General features: G+C 37.7%; 2 protein-coding genes across 2 annotated transcripts; one reads left to right on the plus strand and one right to left on the minus strand.

Annotated features, from left to right (window-relative positions):
* Positions 1–781: 781 nt before the first annotated feature.
* On the minus strand, positions 782–22,482 carry LOC113674400 (uncharacterized). Its single transcript, XM_089188421.1, has 16 exons — positions 22,378–22,482; positions 17,534–17,799; positions 17,152–17,284; positions 13,709–13,757; positions 11,307–11,389; positions 10,940–11,084; positions 9,436–9,711; positions 9,110–9,317; positions 8,575–8,669; positions 8,322–8,429; positions 7,705–7,866; positions 7,372–7,409; positions 4,112–4,232; positions 2,462–2,598; positions 1,273–1,323; positions 782–796 (listed from the first exon to the last, which is right to left on the minus strand). The coding sequence occupies exons 2-16, from the start codon at positions 17,791–17,793 to the stop codon at positions 782–784; spliced, it is 1,881 nt and encodes a 626-aa protein (XP_089044547.1). The 5' UTR covers positions 17,794–17,799; positions 22,378–22,482.
* On the plus strand, positions 18,762–21,069 carry LOC113670512 (piggyBac transposable element-derived protein 4). The gene has a single exon (XM_027186669.2). The coding sequence runs from the start codon at positions 18,946–18,948 to the stop codon at positions 20,719–20,721; it is 1,776 nt and encodes a 591-aa protein (XP_027042470.2). The 5' UTR covers positions 18,762–18,945; the 3' UTR covers positions 20,722–21,069.
* Positions 22,483–24,864: the final 2,382 nt, after the last annotated feature.

The following is a 24,864-nucleotide window of genomic DNA, read 5'->3' on the forward strand; positions in this document are numbered from 1 at the left end:
TGATTGACAAACAAATTCTCCTTGTCAGCGCCTTAGGAAATATTTAGAGAACAGTATGGAGAGTATGCATACTGATATAAGGGTGTTAAGGGTTAGATGTTTTTCCGCCCCGCTATCCGCAGGTCACAAAATGATTCATTTCATGTTCGTTTTAATCATTTTTTTTTAATTATCGCATCATGACAATTATCCGATCAAAATTTGTGCCATATCTACATCGAAGTGCTCTTCTTGGAAGGGGAAAAACTAAGCGTGCTAGATGTCAGTTTTCATATAAATAGTTTAGCTGCGGATTAGTTATATTATTGCAGTGATACTATCATTGATAGTTTCAACTGCCTCTTTAATCGCTAAATTAAAAATGAAATCAACTATTTCCCTCAACTTTGTATTGAGAAAAAAAAGCACTGTTGGTTTGAAGTCAGAGTCATATGTGGGCGTATATCCACCCTAATTATTAAGAGTCTAACAATAACGAGTAACTGTAAGAAACTCTACCGATAGAAAGAAACATTAGTAAATAAGTAAATATATAAGTGAGTAATAAATTTTGACAGGAAATCAAAATTTTTAAAAAACTAAAAAATCAAATTTCAAAATCGATCAAGTGGAAATTGTAGAAGTATTCTACTACCACATGGCCTGTTTCCCTGGGATCCTTCGGCGAGCATGGCTTGTGTCAAGAAGGGTAAGCTTTATAAAGGTTGCTTTCCTATAGAGCGCAGGAATTTTCCCAAGAAAGGACACTGCTGCAATGTTCAAGGTGTTTCATGTCTGGAGTTTAAGACTTGGCATCCTAAAAAAAGTAAAGGCAATGAAAATTTAAGTGAATTCTCTAGTATGTAATGAGTAATTCTCCCTTCTCATTGTTACATGATTCTTGGAAGGTAATTGAGAGAATTTTACGCAATATCAAGAAAACACCGTCCACGGTACAGGATTTGTCTATTATAAACACCCGTTTTCCGGATAATGTACAGACATTGTAAGGAAAAGTTACAGATCAATCACTTCTGTTTATACCCTCTTATTCGGCCAGGAGGTGAGAGAAGCAGCAGGCGAGCCACAAGGAACACAGTGGTCAAACGTTTACGTATAGGCGCACGTTATAATAACTAGGTGGTGTGCTTTCAGGCTGTCAGAGTAACGTTTTCTTTCTTTTTTTTCTTTGCCTGACCCCCGTCGATTTACGCGCGGTCGTTTTCTTGCCAGAGCCTGGCACATACTATTCTTAGTATTACACTTAGGGTTCACCCTGCGAGAAAAACTCACCTTTTCATCAGTTTGATCTTCTTCAGTTTGAAGGAATGTAGGCACTAGTTCCTGTGGTAGGCAAAAAGATAGACGGTCAGTATTTTCCTATCTCTGCCCACGGGCTACGGTAACGCTTTCGTGAGTCGCCGAGTTCATCCCAACTTTCTTTGCCATTTTAATTTTAATCGTTCACAAAAAGTACATAGAAAGTTAAAACGTGAAGTATTTGGTTACAGTTAAACTGAACGATGGAACTTTCATTCATTTAATACCTGAATTTTCTCAAACAATTTGCTCGTAGTGAAAAAGCAAGCGAAGTTTTAATTTAAGTTTGACAAAGAATATACGCTCTCGGTGAGTCAAGTCCGTTCAATTTGGACATTTGTACCGTAAATTGCACAACAGAAACTGAAGGAATTTAATGAGAAAAGGCCGCATTAAATCCCCGTGTGTTTCGTTGGAGTGTGCCATTCGAATTTAGTTTTTGTGGAGGAAAGACCAGATTTACAAACGCCATTGCAGCAAACAAACGAACCAACACTTACAACTTCAAAATAAAAAGTTTGAATTTACTCACGATTACTTTCCTCGCCGTTTACTTAATGAGCAGAGGTAAATATTCGTACTTGAATGAATCGTCGATGAGTGTGAATAATACTTTCCGTTAGATCACTGACTGCTTTTGAAGAAAACATTGTCGTGACAGTCCTTGCCAAACTAGTTCCGTTTTTTTCAAATGTTCTTGCGCTTTTTTTTTCTTACGTGCTCCCTAATTGACAGGTGTCAGATTGTGACAGATACTTGTAAAATAATGTTTCAAAGTTTGTTTGGAAGCATTTTAAATCACCTCTTTCGTTACGCATATGAAAATGTTTCGGAGAGGCATCTCTCTTTAATTTGCATCACCTCTATTTTAACTCAGTACCATTTACTCGCTCAAAAATCGTTCAGTTTATGGAAGATCTTGCCGTATTTACAGCCCTAAATCATTCGGGTTCTTTCGGAAAGAATTTCGTCAAATTTTAAAAAAGTTAATATGTTGTTTACCGGCTAGGGGTCGGTCCGTATGGTTAAAAACTGTGTCCTCGGTCTTGAAATTGCTCCCCGTCCCAGCCGGCAAATAATACATATAGATATATATAAATATATATATACAGTTGTTTGGTAAACAGCACGAAAAGTGCAATTATAGGAGAAAACCACTTACATATTCAGGTCTCCATCTCATTTTGTCAAGAACATAGGTGAGTTCTTCAATGAACTCAAACGTACAAGATTGTCCTTTGTCAGCAACAATAGATGTAATATCTCCCTCAGCTGTGGTCTCCTTTACGTCACCGAATTCTAAAACACATTGAAAATATTATTTCGCATGCGTAGAAGTCAATACGCAAAAAATGCGGTAAACTGCGATAACTAAGGAGCTTATATTTGACAAGAAGCTTTGAAATTCCAGGACTTTGGTCAGAAAGTAAGTACTCCATACGAGACTGACCATCTCAGGTGGACGATCTGTCAATTAGCAGTTATTCTGTGAGCGCATACCTGGAATAAAGTCCACAACAGGTGTTAATTTCAACACTTCTCTATCCACTCCACGATTCTTGGACTTCTTTGTTAATGAACCTGAACAAAATAAGCAACAAGAGGCAGGTTACCTTTTTGTTCCCAAAATCTGATCAATGAATGATTATAACTCCTCTTGTTACCTCACATTTCGTAACTAACCAATTTGTCTATTATCATCACTTTTCGATGCTGAGTGTGAGAATTTGTATGTTTAGGACATCTGCGAATTGACATGTCGTCCGTTCACTCTAATTAAAAGCCAGTACGAAGTAAAATTATAAAATAATTCAAATAGTACGCGCGCTCTGATTGGCCATAAAACCATTTTACATGAGCGTATGTAAACACGGTTTTCGTTCCTCTTTCATTAGTTATTTTATAAAAGAAATGTAAAATGGTTTCTGTGTTTACATAGCCTGATGTAAACACTTAGGAGGTTGGGAGAACACTCGATAAGCTGGAAACCACTCCGCTTCGCGTCGTGGTTTCCTACGCTTATCTCGTGTTCTCCCAACCTCCCGCGTGTTTACATCAGGCTATGTAAACACGGAAACCATTTTACATTTCTTCATTAATCACCCACGCCACTTGTTTTATTTCCAAAAAACTGGGATTGAAAAGGAATTCTAAGGAAAAAAAAAACGTAACTATCTCTAGTCTTGACAAAGCCCTCTTTTATTAAAGACAATTCCTTTTTAGAAGTTATTTATCGCCACTGTTTTGAGACTGAGTTTTACGCACTCCGAGCTAAAAACGAATCCTAACAGAGGGGGATGTTGAGTTTATCTGTTAACACTCTAGAGCCAGAATTGATCTTGTAACTACAGTCTGTCCTCTAAGTTAGAACAGGCGAAGTGCAAGTACCGTGGTTATAACACCAAAGACATAGTGATTTGCGAGATAATTTGCTTTCCTAATGTAAATTGGCCACCGTAAAGAGTTTGAAAGGCTGACGTCTCGAGCTTTTTTTATCTCTTCGTCAGGGCGAGCAGAGGAATTGTGGGTTCTCTGTGGTTATATTCAGAAAGATGGAGCTATGCTATTGGTGGGAACATGTTAACATGAAAAACACAAGAGTAAATTAGTCGAATGAAAAGCGTTCGTTGCTACTGTGGAGATTAAGAGTGTCGACTTGAAACACAATTATTTGTTCTAGAGTCTTTCAGCTTTCCAAACTACTTAGATGAAGAGAAAATTCATTGTGATTTAAGGTTCGCTTGAGTGTGCAATGCATGTAGTCATTACTCTTCAGCATTTATGGAAAATGTAACAACGCCACTCATAATACCTGCACTGAAGATGTTAAATCCATCATTTGCATGGTAGCGAATCTTGGTTGGAGGAGCACTGTGACTCGAACGAAAACTCAAAATTTGTCCACTTTCAACTGGCTGATCAAATATCCTTATCTGATAGAATAGAACACAGTTACTGTAACCAAACTAAAAGGAAAACTTGTTTAAAAAACGTTTTAAAATAAACTTTCCATGTTTATTTTTGCCCTCCAGTTGGATTAGTTGATGCTGTCATGGAATAATTGAAGTAATATGCCTTAAAAGAGTTATCAGGACAATTTGTAGCCAGAAGAAGTTGTTTTCATTTTCCTTCGTCTAATTTTAAAAGCTCTATCTTACCCCAGAGCGGTTACTTTGGAGGCAATTTCGGCCAGTAGCACTACTTTTTTCCCTCTTCATGATATCAAATTCAAACCGAACGTGACAACGTAATAATGAACACAAAATGGAGAAAATCATTTCTTGGAAGTAATATATTACAGATCTCAAGATACTGGGAATCCCAGAACAAATAACTTGAATAAGACTTTCGAAAAGGTCCAAATATAGATGAGATTTGCGATATCTCATTTGTCAATAGATCTTGATTACTACATAAGTGAGTCAAAAAATAAAATTCACACATGGCTGTATTCTTTTTGTTCCTCTCAATTTTTTTTTAACCTGTCAAGTTAACTCCATGAGCCCTTAAGATTCTGGCTAGGATGAAATGGTTGCGTTTCTAAAACTCTAGAATCACGATATCTTATTTTTAAGAAATTTAAAAATCAAATAATATCCTAAGAACCTTTATTCCTTAGATTTTTATTGCTTTCTAAAGCATTCTTAGCCCACAATACACCATTTTCTTGTAATAATTATTAAGAGCTTTCACGAAATATTTTTCTGAAATTTCGTCCCCAAAATGAAATGCGTCAATGTTGCCACAGGCGGCCCCTGCGGGCGAAGTCTTTTTTTCCAAAAGGTGTTACGTCAAAGATAACACCAGCTGGCTTTGCATGTTGGAAACATCGGTGTTACGAAAATTGCTTGAGAATAATGAAGCCAAACAGCTTCACTGGTTCAGAAAAAATGGACTTAAATAAAAGAATTGTTAAGTTTTACGTCAAGTTTTGCGGATGGAAAATTGGAATACTTGAAAGGTGTCTCAGTGTTGAATATCCTTCTCTCCATTACTGCAATTCTCGGGAACACTCTGATTCTAGTTGCCATGCGTCGGGAATCTGTTCAACGACCATCCAAGCTCTTGTGTGACGAGAGGTTTTCCGCACTAACTGGACTTTTGCAGGGAACGCAACAATAACGGGGAAAATAGTTCGGTAGAGACCACTTTGACAACGGAAACAGAAACTCGTCGCGGTTTCCTGGTACACGAAGACCTGCTTCAAGCGAGCTTGCTACGGACGTCAAGGATTAGACCGTGTTTTGTTCCACAGTAGGTTTATTTCAGTTCATCTCGACAACCGACATGAACTCTAGCGTACTTAACTTTGTCATAGCCATACAGTCATGAATGTAATCGCCACGCAGTCGCCTATGTAATCTAAAAAGCTTCACAAGGTACTTCCTTAAGTACTATTGAGCGCGTGGTTCTATTGTTCTCTAAATTTACAACATTTGAATAGTTTCACTAAAGAAGCGGAAAATGTCTCTTTGAAGTTATCGATTCTAACTAACAAAACGGAGATTGAATTCACAACTTCAAAATTAAAAATACATATCTCAGCAAGTAAAAGTGAGAAGTCAATTAAAAATTTCTGCCTATCTATACGATGCTGGAGTTTGAACAACTGACAAAGAGGAAAATTATCGCATGAAAAGAAGTAATTTACGGACGCAAGTTCAGCTGGCAACTTTCCCGAGAAGTAATTTACCAGGAAAGGTCGCTTCCAGGAATATTTACTTAACAATGTCAACTTGAAACGAAATCACAATAGGACCGATATACAAGTGCACAAAGGAGGCGAGTACAAAGCCATTTGTACTAGTTGGCAGTGGAAGATCTTATTGTTGATTTTATCTTTTTAAAACATTGCAATGAAAGAGCTCGTAAATAATGAATACGGCTAAAATTTTGGAAAAACAAATGAATAAATAAGTTCTAAAACACACGGAAAATCACTAAATTTTCCTGTAACAAAAGTCAGAATTTCGAGTCCTAGTTTATGGGTCACTGCCTATACACTGAAGCCAATCCGTCGATTTCATTTGCTTCATCTTTAAGAATTTTCACCTCTTCAGATTCTTACTTTTAATGAGGTCTTCGATCATAAATCCCAGTTGCTCTTTGTTCCAGGAACTCGCATTGCTTTTCCATGAATTCTGCTTTCCTTGTGAGAATGTCAATGAGGAGGCCACTCAGCTTTTGTTCTGCGATACCTAATACCGTCTTTTAGGCGTACTTCTCTAGCGACTTCTTACCAACCAAGACTCTTCTTCAATTTTTCTTTAAATTCTGAGCAAGGTTCGTCGGAAAGTACAGGAAATTTCTGCACGCTCTTCCCAAAGTTTTTCTTCCGAAATGACAGAATACGTCGACGCCGTCTTGTTTTGAACTGTGTCATGGTGACATGGAACCGATGGAAACTTAGTTTTTCGCCTTGCGTTTGATTTGTGTTACCACGTTTCACACGCTTGAGGAGCGTGTGAGAATATAAAAATTCTTTCATTTCTTGCGTTGACACTTGCGCTTGCCTTTTTAATTTCGTTTGTATTTCCTAGCATTTGCATTTTCGTGAGTATTTCCTTGCATTTTTCAGTCTAAAAGCAGATACTAGACCAACACATCTTCCCTATCACCAAATCATCGTCCGAATTCAAGCCGTAGAGGTATCGAAAGCATTTCAATCAGACATGCTACAACGACATATTATTCTTGTCCAGAGACAACACTTAAAATAGATGTAGAAAACACTTGTTTGTGTCGAATAATGCCGGTTCAAATAATGTCAGAAATTGCGAAAAAATCAGTTGTTTGTGTATAAACAAAAAGTCCAACAAGAAACATTTGATCTTAAAACCCAGGTAGCTGCTTAAGAACATAGGCCTCGTCATTAAATTTTTTTAACGATACTTCAGTGGTTTCATCTTACTTTTCTCAAAATAACTCGACAAGTCGGTCGACTTTCAAGTCCCCTTAAATAAGTATAATTCACATTTAATTTCTCTATTTCAGGAAATAGTAATTTTTAACCAGCACTGTTTGGAAAATACCGTTTTTTAAGTAAACAGAACGTTACATAACGACGATTACCTTAAAAGAATCCAATGACGTATTGACATCCGCGGCTACTGTAACGTAATAAAGAGTCTTTAGAAACAACTTACCCACATCATTGTTAGAGTACCCACGATTCACTGCACTGCACGACATCAGGGCAGTGGCAAAGCAAAATATATCCCTTACACTGTTTAATATAACGATTAGCAGGATTAATTAAAGTTTACGCAAAGATATTCATGTTCACGTTGGGATTTTACAGAGTAGCTCTTTTAACTTGGAAATTGTTAATCTCTTTTATGATTATAATGAAGAACAAGTTCTTTTGGTACTCGCTGCAAAAACGGCAATTACACTGGGATGTACCTTCGTCAATCTTTCCTACAACGGAACCTGTAGCACTATCTTTAGTTTGCATTGACATTGCTGCGGATGACGTAATGGATTCTTCATTGCTTTCCTTTAAGATGACACTTTTCTCCTCGCTTTCATTTTCACTATATACCAAGTCTTCGATTGAGGGAAGAACTGTAACCAGAGAGCAAGGTGAAAAAAAAAAAAAAAACCGCTCAAAAATTGGTCAAAAAATATATGATACTTACATTAGAAACTAGTCTGTTTAACTCACTGTTTAAATCCCTATAGGTTTTTCTTTTAATTTGCAACCGCTTTTACAATGGAATTAGTTTATGGTGGGATGTTTTTCCATAATACTTGTGGCTCTCCAAACTCAACATACTGCATGCTTATACATAATTCCGAACGTAATTGCCAAAGTAAAAAGAATTCTTACGCAATTGTTGAGATTACCAAACGTTGCGGTCCAGTTATTTAAACAATTTATAACACATACCTGCTCAGAGAAATCAACGCTTAGATCAAACGCTTGGCTATCGTAAACTTTAATTAGAACGTGGTTTTGCCAAATAATGGTTAAACTCCGTTTTAATAACCGGTCTTGAAATACATGGTCGGAATGTTACCATCGTAATCAGGGTTTTCCTGGTCTGATGATGCACTGGATGATAACTCAACATCCGCCGAATAGCCACCCTCCACCTGATTGGCGTGTTTTTCGTCAGTATTCTGATCTGTTCGTAATTAGGGTAAAAATAAGTGGTCAATGAACTGAGAGCGATGTAAAAAAGAAATTTCAAATCATAAAGTTTATGCATCATTTAAAGTTTTAGTGACAAACATTAGATGGTGGGCTACGGGTACACCCTTTTTACTTACTCATCTTCGTTTGGGCTTCCTCAGTAGCTTTCACTAGCTCTGACCAATCCACCGTCTGACTAAACTGTTTACCATTCTGGATCTCTTGAGAGAATCTGCTCAAGGAGCAATACAAAAAGTGCAAATTTCAATGAACCCACGTCAACGATCATTTTCCTTTACTTACAACAGTGAGAATTAAAAGTTACTCAGTACTGTAGAGATTTTTCACAAAATAAGGAGTTTGATTCCAATAAATGGATTATGATATCTGGCACTTGTTTTGATGAAGCAACCTTGGAGTTAACAATTGTTGAACTTGTGCTCAAGATGCAGTTGAGCATTAGGTGTCTGCTCTCTGCCACTGTCATTTTCTTCCATGGAGAGCTTTTGCTTACTGATCGTTTCATGGTGCAGAAATAGGTGAATGGCAGTTTAAAATTAAGAAACCTCTTAGCTGACCTCGCTGCGAATAATAGAGCGAGGTGAGAAAGACCAAAGAAAGGCAGATACATTGTTGTTAACGTTTCTTCTACTGCACTTCAACAAACTTTACCTATTTGTTATTTCTTCAAGGTAATTGGCAATCTCGTCGTTGCCAAAATCCCTCGCAACAGACTCTGGCAAAGTAGCATTGTCCTTGTAACAATTAAATAACACTCCTCCAGCAGAGGAATTGAAGATGATTTCGATGAACTCCTTAGCACCATATCTTGCTGCTGTATAAATCAGGATGCCCAACACATGGGATGGCTGTGAGGATCCTGAAACATTGCACGTTATGAACGTTATCATGAGACAGGATTCTTATACTCACCTCATAGTGCTATGAATTTGGCGACAAAAATACTTTCAACATAACACCGCGACAAATTAACTCACCAAAAGCCTCACCGATTTGTTTTCCACATCGTTTGTTTAGACCTCCACTGTTTCCACTGCCATTGCCTCCACTTTCACGGTTTCCAGAGCTTCCATTTCTACGACTAATGACCGTCTCATAGAACTCTTTCTGTTTGTCAGTGTTAAAAACAATTTCCTCGAGAAACTCTTCCCAAGGGGATTTTTCATAATATATTTTTGTGCGCCCCAAAACAGGTTTGTAGGGACCCTGATCGGCACGAAGTGTGATAGTAACCCAGCCCGGTTCCTTTGAGGCTGTAGAAAAGAAAGAGGTAATAAATTAAGGATCTTTCACATCCGTGATATATTTTGTGTATCAAATATGGATGATTTCAACAAAATTTGGCTGTAAAAGGGCCTTCAACTTATTTAATATATTTCCTTCAAAGCTACACACTGGTCATAAGATTACAACTACAATATCAAATTCCTTGTGTGGACAAAGGTCATTTCCAAGACATCCACGGTATTAGGCGGAAAGGTCGACTGTCTGTGTAGCATCAAGGCAAAAGAAATAAAAAAACAGAAGGACACTAAGACACATAATTCTCTGGTGGGATGACTAGTTTCAGGAAGACTAAGACGGTTCTGCTGAACACAAGGCTGAACCGCAAGCTACGTAGACTTGACAGTTGACTGGTATAGAGACTCTGAGCAGGTTTAAGCACGTCACGTTTGAGGGATCTTTAGGGAGAATTTAGATTAAAGTAGTTCCAAAGTTTCCTAGTCGATAAGTCAGATTGATGAGTAGAGGACAAGCAACTTCCTCCCTTAAAAAGTCCACCAGTAAACTTACTTAAGGACGAATGTTATCTGACATCGGACCATTGAGGCCTACGTCATGCGTAAGAGAAATTTCCTTTGTTGGCAGATCAAAGATCGAGGGACAACTTGTCTCTCGATCTGTTGAGAAATGGGTTGAGAATGGGTTTCTCTTAATCGAGCTTAATGTGGAAGAGTGTGGAAAGAGTGAAGGATGAAAAACCTTCTTTAGCAGCCTGAGGATCCCTTTTTGGGGGCGAGGAAGATAGCGAATGAGTTACCAGTGTATAGCTAAAAAACGAAATGATCTTTATGAAAGACTGGAGAGAAAGAAAGGAGAAGTTATAGCTCTAAGAGAGAATTCGAACCTGAAAGGAGCCTGAACACTTGCTTGCCTTTACGTAATCAGATAATTTGGTTTTATCATATGAGTTGATAACGTGAATTAGCCACCGTTAGGAGTTTCTAAGTCGACGTTTCGAGCGTTAGCCCTTCATCATTCGCTCTGACGAGGGGCTGACGCTCGAAACACCAGCTTTTAAACTATTTACGTTGGCCGATTTACGTTATCATTCAGTTTATAATACTAAACTACCAACTTATGATAGGCTCTTGTCCTACTTTCCCGCTTTTTGTGCATAGAAAGTTCAACATTTCGTTCGACATGTTTGCACGAAAAGTAATTACAAAGTCATGAAGCAAGGTGAAATCGGATACAAACCTGGTATTTTGCCTAAGCATTGACATTCATCATCTTCCGGCAACATTTGTAGTGAAATTTTTCCTATGGAGTCAAAGACAGCCGACACTGATGTAATGGCTGATGACAGCTTTGGAGTGAACGTAAAGACGCAAGGACCTCCTCCCTGCCGATTAGAATGGAACAAAAGTCATCACCCAGTCGAAGTGTCACTAAGGTGCATGAGATTAAAACACCGCTTCGAATATAAATGCTCTAAATTATTATTGTTTTCTTTTGCACCGAGTTTTTTCTCGAGCAAAAAGGATCATACTATCTTTGTAAGTACTATAAATCCATATCAGGTGGTTAGTTTTGGCATCTAAAAATGGGAGTAAAAATCTATTACCTCTTGACGACTCCAATGAGGATTAATTTGGACCTCGTAAGGATACAGGGTATCTAGATTCTGTGGCACATTCGCAAAATTGTCTATTTTCAAAATAAAAAAGGTAATTAGTCAAATTCCCGGTCAATTCGTAAGTTTCACAGTGACATAAGATTTACTTTATAGAAAGAATTGTTTAGGAGATTTCTTACTTTAGAATTTGACAAAGATTTTCTTAACTCTTCCTCTGGTTGATTATTTACACCGGGTGACTTGAAAAATGCAAAAATCAAAACGTGGAGGCATTTTTTTGGGGAGTTAGAGCTTGATCACGTTACACATTGAATCCGCCTAACTCCTCTTTCGGTATCATTTTCTTCATGGGTCCAGGACATGTTTTTCAAGATCAAGGAGATTTTGAGGCTCGGTAAAACGCACGCAACATTTCAACGCAATATCTGCCAACATTGTTAAATTGTGTTGTGAGATACTGTAAAGAAGCTGGCCAAACGCGTGCAACATCCAAAAATGTTGCAACAAAAATTTGACCATTTTCAGAACTGACCCAACAAAATCCAACATCTTGCAACATATTAATACATGGTGGCCTAACGTGTACAACCCGTTGCATGCAACAATGTCGCATGATGTGAATGTGAAAACGATCTTCGTCGCATGATGTTGGTTTGAAATTTTGCTTGCGTTGACCGTGTTTTTAGTTTTGATCCTTGAAATAACCAAATCAATTTAATGTGCAAATCGAAAGGAACAATAAAGAGTCTTTCCCATTGTAAGCTTTTTTCAAACCTGCACAGCATAACGTAACGAGGAAAAGTTAAAGGTTAGAAATCTAGCGACGAAAAATTGGTAGGTTACAGACTTCGTTTAGGGTAAAAACTGCCATGTCTCGCTCTTAATTAACAAATAAAGAAGCCTTGGCTGTGCTCTGTTCTGTTGTAAAGCAAGCAAGAAGCGGCCAGAGCACGGTAGAAGTGCAGGGGGGGGAAACGAACCGTAGTCGAGTGTTTTTTCTCTCTGGCCGTTTCCTAAGTGCTGTACAACAGAACAGAGCGCAGCCAAGGCTTCTTCATTTGTTTTATAATTAAGAATCTGTTAAATTCCCCAGAATTACTTAATATTTTCAGCACAAATTTTAATTAACGAAGCGAACAAAACTGTGTCTTCAGCATGTTCTATATACTCACATAAAACACGCTACAGTAAACCAATCAGAATCCTTGTTGGAATGGTTCAAATCTGACTGGTTGAATAAGACCAAAGCTGTCAAAAATGTCAAACCATCAAAGTTGACGAATGATCAAAGTTCACAATGTGGAATAGTTCTCAAACTGAAATAGTCCGGCAGGACGAATTTAAAACTTTAGCCTAAATTTTTTGTCTTTCTACAATATATGAAAGGTAAATGTTCAGTAAAATCTGGCCGAATTGTGGCTTACAAAAACATGCAAGTTTTTACGCATGAAAATAAGAAAACAAACTGCTCAAAGCGTGTGTTTAATGAATGAACGACAGCCGAATTCACAGGAACTTGAAGATTGTTCGGGATGACAGGGCCGTAAACCTCGGCTGCTGTGACTGATGTGGCCTTCCACTCAACGCATCGGAGATGATATCAGAGAAAGCTCTTAGTTGTGCATTCGAAGGGCAAACGATGTAATTTCTGAGATTTGCTCCTCTGCGATGACCGGAGATCAACATGATGAGCTAGCCGCGATGGACCTCCGCATGATCACAGTCGCACTGACACCATAATTATTTGTATGAATTTTAAAAGTTATGCCAGTTTGGCTATATTTTTAATCATTCCTGGTTTTTTTTTTCTGTTCTGTTTTGAACACAAAACTATATATGCTACACGAGTGTTGATTTTGTTTGCTTCTTAATACCGAACGTAAGCTTAAAAACCTTCAAAACTCGCACTGTCCATTTCGTTTTCTCTCTGAGGATTTTCGTCCTCGCCGACGTTATAATAACATCAATAACGGCACTTAGCATGTTTGCAAACCTTTGGTTCTTCTGTTGCTATTTGCCGGTTCGCTTCTTCCGAAATTTCATTTTCAATTAATGGAAAAAAAAAGTTATAAAGAAGTTCTGGAAATGGTCAGACATAGTACAAATTGGGAGATGGCGTGACAGCTTTAGCCCAGCTCCGGTTTTTGTAATCTGATAGGACACGCTCTTTTAACTAACTACAGTGCGCGTTTTATCCGAACTTTATCGCAACTAGTTTTCGATGACAGGCAAACTTGTAGCGTAGTGCGCTTGCGCTTATTTTTGGTCATTGTGTGTAACCATTCGCAGAACGAGATGCAGAGAAAAATACCAAGTAATTATCTCAGAGTGAGGAAGCTTTTACTGTTGTCAGTTTACTCAATATAAATTATGTAAGGTGGAGAGCTAACCTTCACTTTCAGAGATTCCGCTTGTGGAGTCACTTCCTGAATCCAAAGACTACATAAGAATGGAGAAAAAACAGTTTCAAACATATATGTTACTGATAGTTTATTATTTAAGACCGGCAGGGTGTACATAAGTTCACATCACACACACTGCTAATGCTACTAAATTCTCTCAACAGAAGTCTTCCCTGACTTATTCACGACATTGACAGACCCAGAAACCAAAAGGCCGACCTAATTATAATGAAATAGCTTAAATTTCATTTAATCTTAAGCTGCTGTTAAATAATTTATAAAAGTAACCTGAAAATATTTAGACGTCGGCTGGATTCGAGCACGCACCTCAACACCAAATGGCTTACAAAGCCACATGTTAGGAGGGAGACAAATTTTAAAAATATATTAAAGTTCATAAGGCAACCAGGTGGATAATCAGACATGGTTTGATGCAACTCTGTTTAAAGAGTTACTGAATGTAACCGAGAAGTTACAATTCATAGACCCAAATGAATTGTAACTTCTCGCTTACATTCATTAAATCTTTATACCAGAGTAACATCAAACCATGTCAAATTTTAGGAGGTTTTCATTCCTGTCTAAGAACCTGATCAAGATTAAATGAAAGAAATTTTTTCTTAACCTGGGAGTAATGACCAGGTTAAGATATCATAACGTCCTAACTTTGCTAACAGATCGAAACTGACCAATCACAGCTGGAATTTCGATGACATAGACTACTTGAATTTTGCAGCCAATAACATAATGGCAAATGTGGTCTATTGGTTTTTCCTAGGAAGCAGATTCATAAATGCTCGACTGACTGGTCTGAGTTTAGCCACTTAACTAACCCAGAGTAAAGAGTGACAAAAGTGGGCCATTTCTCTAGCATAAGCCCATTAATCTGTTCTAGCTACTTCCACCATCATTTACGACCAACTGAAAAGATTTGAACTTTGTTGCTCAACGAACCTAATAAAGGTGTAAATATTCCTCTATCTTGAGACTTTGATAGTCTCTTTGTACATTTCACCTTCGTCAGTTTGATGATCAACATTCATGAGACCCTCCTGAGCTGAGAAAAACCTTACACAGCAAACATGGCCACCAGTCATATTTGATCACACAACTTAGTTTTGTCCTGTGACTAAAGTGCACACAAGAACAACATGCACACGAACCTGCTGACAAGTGTACAGAGAAATAACTTAAATTTATCTGTGCAAAAAAAGTCATCAAAGAGCTTCAAAATAATTCACTCTGAAAGTTTAACTGGGTGATCTGAAATTAATGTATGATCTTGAAAACTGTTGTTTCCTTTGAACTGACTGACTGAAGCTACAATGTATCAACTTCCACTAAAAACAGAACATTCTTAATAACCAAAGAATGTCATTCTAAATCAGCACTCAGCATTTAGGAATTTAATGTTAATGAAACATAAGTCATCTTAAAACGCCCATCACAAATTTAAAGAATTGATTTTAAATGTGAACTTAACAGTTACTGGTTACCTAACTCTGAATAATTAATGTTTATGGCCATAAATTTGTAAATTTGTGAGTTAACAGCCTATATTATAGTATAGGAATAGAAATAAACAAGAAATATTGAACCTTTGAAAATGCACAACACTGTGTCCCAACATGTACATTTGACTGACTGGTCATGTCTTCATACTTGGGCATTGTCAAATAAAACATTAGTGAATATTTGTGTCTGTCAGATAGTATAGTGGCACGGCGGTTGTCAAAATCTTCAAGATCTTCAATCTTGTAATTAAATATCTTCAAATTAATTGTGTTACCAAGTTTACTAACTGCTCTATAATTATGTCACACTCCGCAGTGGTCAAATGCACTAGTTCCTGTAACATCTGTTATGCATGTCTAAATTTTTCTTTAATCCTCCTCATCAAGCTAAATGATAAGACAGTAACTGAAAAGATGACCTTTATTTGAAAGCTGCACGTAAGTTAAGGTATCAGGTAAATGTCAAATTCATTTATTGAATCTGAAGTCATAATGAAATGATGGTAACAATTACTGTCAATTACTTATGTTTCCGTATCTCATTTTGTTTTTCTCGACATTTCTTCCCACAAGTTTAACATAACTTGTCTGCAAATGAGATAATTTAAACAATAATAAAAACACTGAAATAAAGCTCTTGCATGACGTTTTTGGCCGCTAAAGTTGTGATAACAGAACTGATGTCATTTACCCATGCGATGCAGCAGATTGCAGCTAATGGTAAAAGTTAGATGGTTCTTGCATTTCAATCCTGTTTATGAATTGATTAACACTTTGAGCTACAATTGACCTGGGACAGTAGTTCGCTTAAATCATCCGTTACACTACTGGGATGTTGAAGTTTACTGCAGCCAGAAAATTAGTTGGAGAGACTGGAAAGGAAATACTTTTATGAAGGACCTTAGCATATGGTTCTCATTATGGTATTGGGGTGTTTTGTCCAATGGAGGCAGGAGAACAACAAATTGGTTGGGTCCCTGAAATTGACAGTGCAAGTGCCGAAAACATGGGAGACAAGTTTACCAAGATGACAATTTTTATAATTTGTGGAGCTTTGTGAAATAATTAATACACTTAAATAATCATGTTATTTTTAATGAATGTGTGGGAAATTTATTGATAGTTTTATCTAAATGGTGTCTCTTTTCTTAAATTAAAAATTTATGTCACCATGTGCATATTTATGATAGGCTTGTTTGATGTTGGGCATATAACCCATGATGTTTTCCTGGCTATTTATTTATTAGCTTCGACTGAATAATTTAACAATAACTGTTGTGGTAATTCTGTCTGAACATTTTTAGCTAAACTGATTTCCTGGCTATTTGTTCACTAGCTCTGACTGTATAATTTAACAATACCTGTTGTGGTAATTCTGTCTAAGTATTAATTTCTAGCTAAATTGATTTGAAATCTATATATTTTAGACTATGGTGACTTATGGGCATACCAAAGTAACCAAAGTGTTTATTGCAAGGGATTCTGTTGACATTTTTAAAGTTTATGGAGAGACTGTTGCTAACTTTGGTTTTATCACTTAAGTCAAATAAAATCACTTTAAGTCGCCTCAAGTCGCCTTATGTTGCCTTAAATCACTTTAAGTTGCAATATTTTTTTGTGCCAATTTTGCTAAAGTTGCCTTAAATCACCCAAAGTCACCTAAAGTTACAGTGACTTATGGTCCCAGAGTAGGCCTATCATTAGTATAATCATCATCAGGTTAGAAACATCCTCTTTGCAGCATCATGGATTCATAGTTAAAGCTAGACTTAACTGAAATGTCACACAAATGAAGATGTTCCAAAGTAGTACATACAATCATGCAATTATGTCAAATAATCTAGTTTGAAATCAAGTATGCCTACTGCTAACAGAAATCTCCTGGATGCAGGTGAACATGTTGTAAAGGCACATTACCTCCAATAAGTAAAGTGTTGAGTTTCCTTTTATCTTGGTCCTAATAAAATTGGAATCCCAAACACGAGGTTGTCCGTAATACTCAAATTTTGAGCGATCCTTGTCAATTCGAACAACAGCTGCACAAGAAAATCTAAAAAGGAATTGAAAGTACTGTTAACAGGGTCTTTGATTTTTTGTTTATCACTTTTATTTTTCGGATTGTTTGTTTGTGTTCTGTTTCCTCATTCTTCCCAAATTTCAAAGGACAGATCCATATTTCATTGGTTCAAACAATTTAGCCAATTTAACTTGAAAGCTGAATACAATGGCAGATGATTACAAATTACACATCATGTATTTTGCTAGGTGCATTTCTTGAATAATTTGAAAGTTTCCTTGCCTCCTGCCTTTCAAGTAAGGAAATGTTGCCTCGAGATGTGCTTTTACCATGTCATCTGACATGTCTGCATCAATTTCCAGATCTCTCTTGAACTGTTCTAGTTGATCAGATCTTCTGATTGTCGACATTTCACTTTGGGTCGGCATGCATATGCTGCCATTGACATCATGATAATCATTTTTCTTCAGAAGTAGGACGTTTATTGAAATTGGAGCATTTCTTCTATTCTTGGGAATGGCACCACCTTCAACCTGCGCCATAGCTGACTATGTAAATAAAAAGCAATCATTAAGTAAATGAGCATCATAATTTATTTTCATAGGAGGAATAAAGAAAAAATTCAACACCTAATGACATCCATAATTATATATGACATGTGATGCAAGAGAGAGAGTTGTCAAATAATTGCATACATTGGCTCAAGCATCTACTAAAAGTTTATCAATTTTTTTAGTTGCCCAAACACATGATTAAGAAACCCATGAAAACTGCTTGGTATCCATACTGAACAATAAAATGGTCGTAAGAACTATCAGTTCAAGAAAATTCGTTTGACAATTCATGTATATTGACCAACCTGAAGAACTGGCAACTTTCTTAAAATGAAGACATTATGAAATTAAGGGATCCTCGCAGCTAAGAACACTACTGAAACGAGTAGTTATAAATAGGACCTGAAAAAAATTCAGGCCCGTACAGGCCTGAATTTTTTTCAGGTCTGATGAAAATGTGATCTGTCCTAGAGACTTTTATTGCACTGCAATGCACTGTATCATATAGTTGTAAAATTTTCACTTCTAAAAATTTTAAAATTAACATGAGCGATGTTTTTAATTTGTCATTAGAAATGCCATCTTTTGAAACCACAAAATCAAAATGAAAGTAAAGCTTAGAAAAGATGCTTTGTTAGATCCCATAGACATGTTTTGACGAGTGGTGTCATCCACGCGTGTCCGTAGATAACAATGCCTTAGCATACATTAAACACGCTTAAATGATCAAACTTTATATTTTGAAGGAAAATTCTTAAAAACGTTATGGTTTGAATTTCGCCAATCTGGAGGCTACCAATTTTCTAGAATCGATAAACGACCTTAACAAATCGGCCGAAACACGTGGAAGGATATGCGATTGAGCGTCCTGGGGGACGAACTACGGCCACAGCCGTAGAAAATTACATCACTCTATTTTTGTTGCTATTTAAAGCAAGCCCGTGGGGAACTGAGGCTATTTATGCATTAAACCGCTGGATGACAAAATGAGGCTCATTTTCAGCGAAAAGAGCTCTTCGAAACATCGAAATACGAATTTTCCGGAATTTTTTACTTCAGTTGTTGCCGATATCGCGTCTGCCATTTAAATATGGCGTCGCCAAAACATTAGTAAGACATCTGTTTGCGAAAAAGATCGAAATGGCGGCTGCAGAATCGATAGGATTAACTTTTGTGGACGAAGATGACTTGCCTGTAGCATTTCTGCGAATCGCCCACGTGGATTCTGACCATGAAGCGCCTTCCGATGTCGATAGCAGCGATGAAGAGGAAAATAGCGATGAAGAGGAAGGGGAAAGTGATGGAGAAATTGAAAACAGCGATGACGAGGAGCAAAACTACTCCAATATGAGATGGACATCTACTATACAACCCCCAGAAGGCATAAATTTTCGCGAAGAGGTTGGTTTGAGGGTAGAAATGGACAATAACAGTAATTGTTTAGATTACTTCCAACTTCTGTTTACTGACGATGTTTATCAGCTGATTATTCGCGAGACCAAACGGTTTGAGCATCAAAAACGGCAGCTTGAGGACAATTCCCTGGGTGATCTCCACGATTTTACCCTTCCAGAGCTAAATGCTTGGCTTGGGCTCACATTGGCAATGGGTCTTGTCAAAAAAAGCAATTTGAAAGCTTACTGGTCAACTGATTCGGTCACCAAAACTCCGCTGTTTTCTAGCACCATGTCAAGAGACCGCTACCTTCACATTCTGAGATATCTCCACTTTGTAAATAATTGCAATGCCCCAGACCAGACAGATCCCAACAGGGATAAACTGTGGAAAATTAGACCATTTTTAGATGCTCTTGTGCCCAGATTTACAGCTGTATATGCACCTTCTCAGAATTTATCTCTTGATGAGACACTGATCAAATTCAAGGGCCGTGTTCACTTCAGACAATTTTTGCCTTTGAAGAGAAGCAGATTTGGGATCAAAGGTTTTGTGATAGCAGATTCAGCATCTGGCTATGTACTTGGTACTTCTATTTACACTGGAAAAGAGGGTCCAGCAGCAAGCAAGGATTTGGCTAAGCAAGTTGTTCTAAAGCTAACAGAGCCTTATTTCAACAAAGGTTACAAATTGTTTGTTGACAACTGGTATACCAGTGTACCTCTCTTTCTAGAACTGGAAAAAAAGGGAATTAGAGCCTGTGGAACAGTGAGGGGAAATAGAAAGTACCTACCTCAGGACATTGTTGACCAGCAATGCGAGCAGGTCAAAAGCCTTGTCAGGGGAGAATCGCTTTTCCGTCAAAGTGGCAACCTCATCTGTGTGACATGGAAGGACCGAAAGCTGGTACATTTACTCTCAACTCTCCCTGAGGGTTTGGGAATTGGACAGATAGAGAGAAGGGTAAAAACACCACAGTTGATTAACCTGTACAACTCCCATATGGGAGGAGTTGATTTGGGTGATCAACGCATAGCAAATTGCTGCAGGCTTATGAAAGGAAATATTTGGTATTACAAAATTTTCTTTCATATGTTTGAAGTTGCTGTGTTGAATGCCCACATCATGTATAGAAGAGCTGGCCATCCTAGAGTCACCCTTGTCAAATTCAAAGAGAATCTTGTGCGGGAACTGATAGGAGGAAATTCTTTTCGACGGAACAACTTTTCTGGAGGCAATGTAGCAGTACAGGATGTCCGCTTTGACCGCCAGCAGTTTCACCATCCTGTGGCAACTGATACTCACAGAAACTGTAAAATACATATTCAACGAGTGGAAACAGTCTATGAGTGCTCGGTTTGCCAAGTGCGTATGTGTCCAGCACCTTGCTTTGAGCGCTACCACACACTGCAGAGTTATCTTTTTGATGACCCCAGTGGAAATGGTCCCAAGAGACTCAAAGACAGTCATGGCAGACCAAGAAATGGTCCAGGCAGACCACTTCAAAGGAGATCAAGATGATTTTATGTTTCCATTGATCAAAACATTAATTTACTTATCGAGGTTTAAGGTTGATTCAAGTGAACACTAAAATGATTTTGAGACTACTGACTGACATCAAGTTTGCAACTAAATATGGTTAAAAGAAGAACAGTAGTGTTTTATTTTGTGCTAGGAAAAGTGTTCTGTGTATATAGAACTTGATATTGTGTACAGTTATTGTGTTGACAAAGTTTTCACTTCAGTTCTGTTCTCTAATTTGAAGACGGTTGGGGAAAAAATCTGTTATATTACCTTTCTGGATTTTTCATATTTTTTCTGTAAGACACATGTATTAGTTCATTGCACCAAATGAAAGTGCAAAATCTCCTCTTTCTAAAAGTGTTAGTTTTATTGTTTTCTGCCATATTAAAAAAAAATTGGTGGCCTAATTAGTAATGTCATGTCACAAATTGAGTCAAAAAACCCCCACCCCCTCAGTCCCCTAGGGGTTAAGTTTTTAATTCGTGTCATGGCTCACTGGTTACGCCCACAGTAACGTTATTGGTTGCAAAATGACAACTTTAATTGACATGGCCACTTTCGGAAACCTCTAACTGACCGTTTTTTCTTAAGTATGTTATTTTCGTAATTCTTTTTAATAATCCAATCATCCTCCTTTCAACTCTGGATTAAAACTTTGTTACTTTGAACATATCTTAGCGCGTGTGGCCAGCCATTCGTAACAGTAGTTAATGATTTACCTTGGCATGATTTTGGAAGTCTAAAAATAACACTTAAAATCTGCTGGAAAAAAGTCCGCGGTCGTTCCTGCTTTAAATTTATCGGTGCGGAAGGCATCTTATTATCTTTAGGATTCAAAAGAACTGTTGCAGCTTATCGGACAAACGCGAATGCACTATTCAGTTCACGTTCGGTAGATGTTCAATTTGGCTCCTGCATAACGAAAGTATCGATGTTTCGAATCAATCGATCCTCTGAGGATGTAAGAGTAAAAATTGATCTCAGTAACTGTTCTCATTTGGCCACAAAAAAAGCTCTAGAAGGTGACAAACTTCGCCCATGACTCATGCCCACGAACTTGCACAAGCAGTCGTCCCTGCTTTAAATTTATCGGTGCGGAAGGCGTCTTATCTTTAGGCTTCAGAAGAACTGATGCAACTTGTCGGACAAACGCGAACGCACTATTCAATTCACGTTTGGTAGATGTTCAATTTGGCTCCTGCATAACGAAAGTATCGATATTTCGAATCAATCGATCCTCTGAGGATGTAAGAGTAAAAACTGATCACAGTAACTGTTCTAATTTGGCCACAAAAAAAAGCTCAAGAAGGTGACAAACTTCGCCCATGACTAATGCCCACGAACTTGCACGTACATGGATAGTGCAGAAGATTTGAGATAATGATAAAGCATGAAAATTCCCACCAAAGTTATACCTCAGTACTGAAGAGGCCGTCATGTTCTACGAATATCGATTTCAATCGTGTTCACAAAGGATTGAATTAGCGATAATATTCTCACCAAATGCAAGGTTCCAAGTGTTTGTTAAATCAAGAAAATATCCCAGTGGTAAGAGATATTAAAGCGGAAGTGAACTAAGTCGCCGTTCGATCGCAAAATTTAAGATTTGACCGTCTCTTTCTTAGGTAGCAAAAGAAAAATCATTACAGTTACCTCAAAAGGTGAATATTGGTCTGTCGCAAATAAAGGATGCAACCGAGACTTTCCCAGCGTTAGGTGGTAACACTTGCTGACTGCATTGAAATCGATCTTTAAATAATGCTTGTGGTGGGTTATTTATATTTTGTTTTGGGAGTGGGAAATAAAGGTCAGGTGACTGTTACGGGATCACGTCATTGGTCTGACAGGTGGTTGCTGTCAAGAGAGAAGTTTCAGACTAAGAGGCACTTGACCATTGTCACGTTTCTCCGTTTGCCCATGACTTCCACTGAAATTTGTCCTTCGTACTTTAAAAACAAGGTGCTGTAGCTATGTACAGACCTCTACAGTGTACTGAAGCTTCCTATAAACATTAAAGCACAAATGTTAATTACAGTAATCGTTTCGATCCCAAAATGTTGAGTAGCGCGACGTCACACCGCAAAAAAAAAAAAAAACAAAGCAAAACCAAACAAAACAACAACTTCTAACCATTTCCCGATATAACGATCATTTTGGTTGTTTCCGTACATGTATGGGGGATGTATAGGAGATTTTATATTAGGCGTGAAAATTCTTTTCAAACTCGCACCTACCGTTGAAGCCGACATGTTATTCGAAGTGCTGATTTCAACTTTATTTTAAAACGATTAAATGTGATAACATTATTATCAAATACAAGGTTCCAAGTGTTTTTTAACTCAAGAAAATTACCCAAAAGTAAGTGAAAGCGGAAGTTGAATAGGTCGTTATTACAGATTTGGCCTACTCTTTCTTATAAGAAGAGAGAAATATAATGATTATCTCAAAAGGAAAATATTCACTCGTCACAAGTAAGGGATGCAAACACGATTTTCCCAGCGTTAGATACGATTCCTTATCAGTATGCAGATCTATCTTGATATACATTACTCCAGGTGAGAGGGTTATTTATATCTTATTTTAGGGGGCGGCAAATAGATTTAAAGGTCAGCTGACTGTTACGAGGTGACGTAACCATGGATATTGGCTGTTATGATAGAAGAATCAGATGCGTGACTTCTCTGTTGACTCTTCCTAGTGAGACATCCTTCTACGTCACAACAAGAAGTCTTTCTGTATATTCCCGCTAAGAGTCCACCCTTTCATCAAAAGGTAAGAATTGGCCTGTCACAAATAAAGGATGCAATCGAGACTTCCCCAGCGTTAGATGAGACTCTTTATCTGCATGCAGATCGATCTTTGAATAAAACTCCTGTTGGGTTATTTATATCTTGTTTAATGGACTGGGAAATGAAGGTCAGCTGACTGTTACAGGGTTGTATGACATTGGTGTGACAGATAGTTAAGTGTAACCATGGTAAGCAGCTGTTAAGACACGTGACTATTGTGCTGCGACCCTACGTTACACAATATTTTCAGTTTCATTTCAAATCAAAGCCTCTGAGCCTGGAATACTTATACCAAAGCCTCTGAGCCTGGATATTTATGATTAGTTGTGTAGCATTTTTATAAGCTACGCGAACTGCAGATACCTCTGGGAAAGAAGCAAAGTAACAGTGCTTACGTGATTGTATTGAAGAAAAAGTAAAACTTATTTTTTCCTTGAAAACAGGAGTCAGGCGTCAGTTGTAGCCTGGGTACGAAGTGAACATCTTATCCTGACGATTGTTACCATGGCTTTACTAAAGAAATAAAAAACCCGCCGAGTGCATTGTCGAGTTATATAAGCACTTGGGAATTTTTAAGAACACAAGAGAAGTGCGGGGAAGCACGTGTCTCGTGTTCTTAAAAATTCCCAAGTGCTTATAGAACTCAACAATGCTCGTGGAAGAAGTTGTTTTATTTCCGTCATAAAATATATCGTGAATTGCGCGCACTCGTATCGATGACGTAGGCTGTGTACATTATATCTCAACAATGCACTCGTGTGACGTAAGGCGCATGCTTTATGGAAATATAATGAACTCGTTCTGACCAATCACGGCGCGCGCATTTCTCTGAACATTTTATAATTTTTCATAAAATTTTGCCGAAATTTCACGTTACCCTGCCATAGGAGAGACGCGCACCTACAGCTGAAACTTGTTTTTGAGGAGAATAGAGACACGATGCCTTTCATTTATAGGCTTTTCTTCGAGAACAGAATCTTAATCCATACTTTTTTCTCAACTTTTACCAATTGAAAACAGAGGGTTCACTACCTTAGCCTTCATACCTTTCGGTTTACGAAAAAGAAATTTGTTTTCGCTGTTTTACTAATCCTCTTGTTGTTATCATCATGAAACATCTTCGGTGGCCATCATATATGTGTATATATCTATTCATTTTTGCGGTCATTATTTATTGCCTGGGGAAAGAGTTCAGAGGATTTGGTTGCCGCCTCTCACTTAAAGCTCTGAAGCATTCTAATGGTTCCCCTTCATTTGTAGTGAATTTTCGGATCAATATTAGTATCTGAGTAACTGCCCACCTACCCCTCCCCTAACCCAACATTAACCCTAACTTGTTATCAATAAACTG

The sequence above is a fragment of the Pocillopora damicornis genome, chromosome 11 (assembly GCF_964200805.1).
Source record: "Pocillopora damicornis chromosome 11, jaPocDami1.2, whole genome shotgun sequence".
In the NCBI taxonomy this organism is placed as follows: domain Eukaryota; kingdom Metazoa; phylum Cnidaria; class Anthozoa; order Scleractinia; family Pocilloporidae; genus Pocillopora; species Pocillopora damicornis.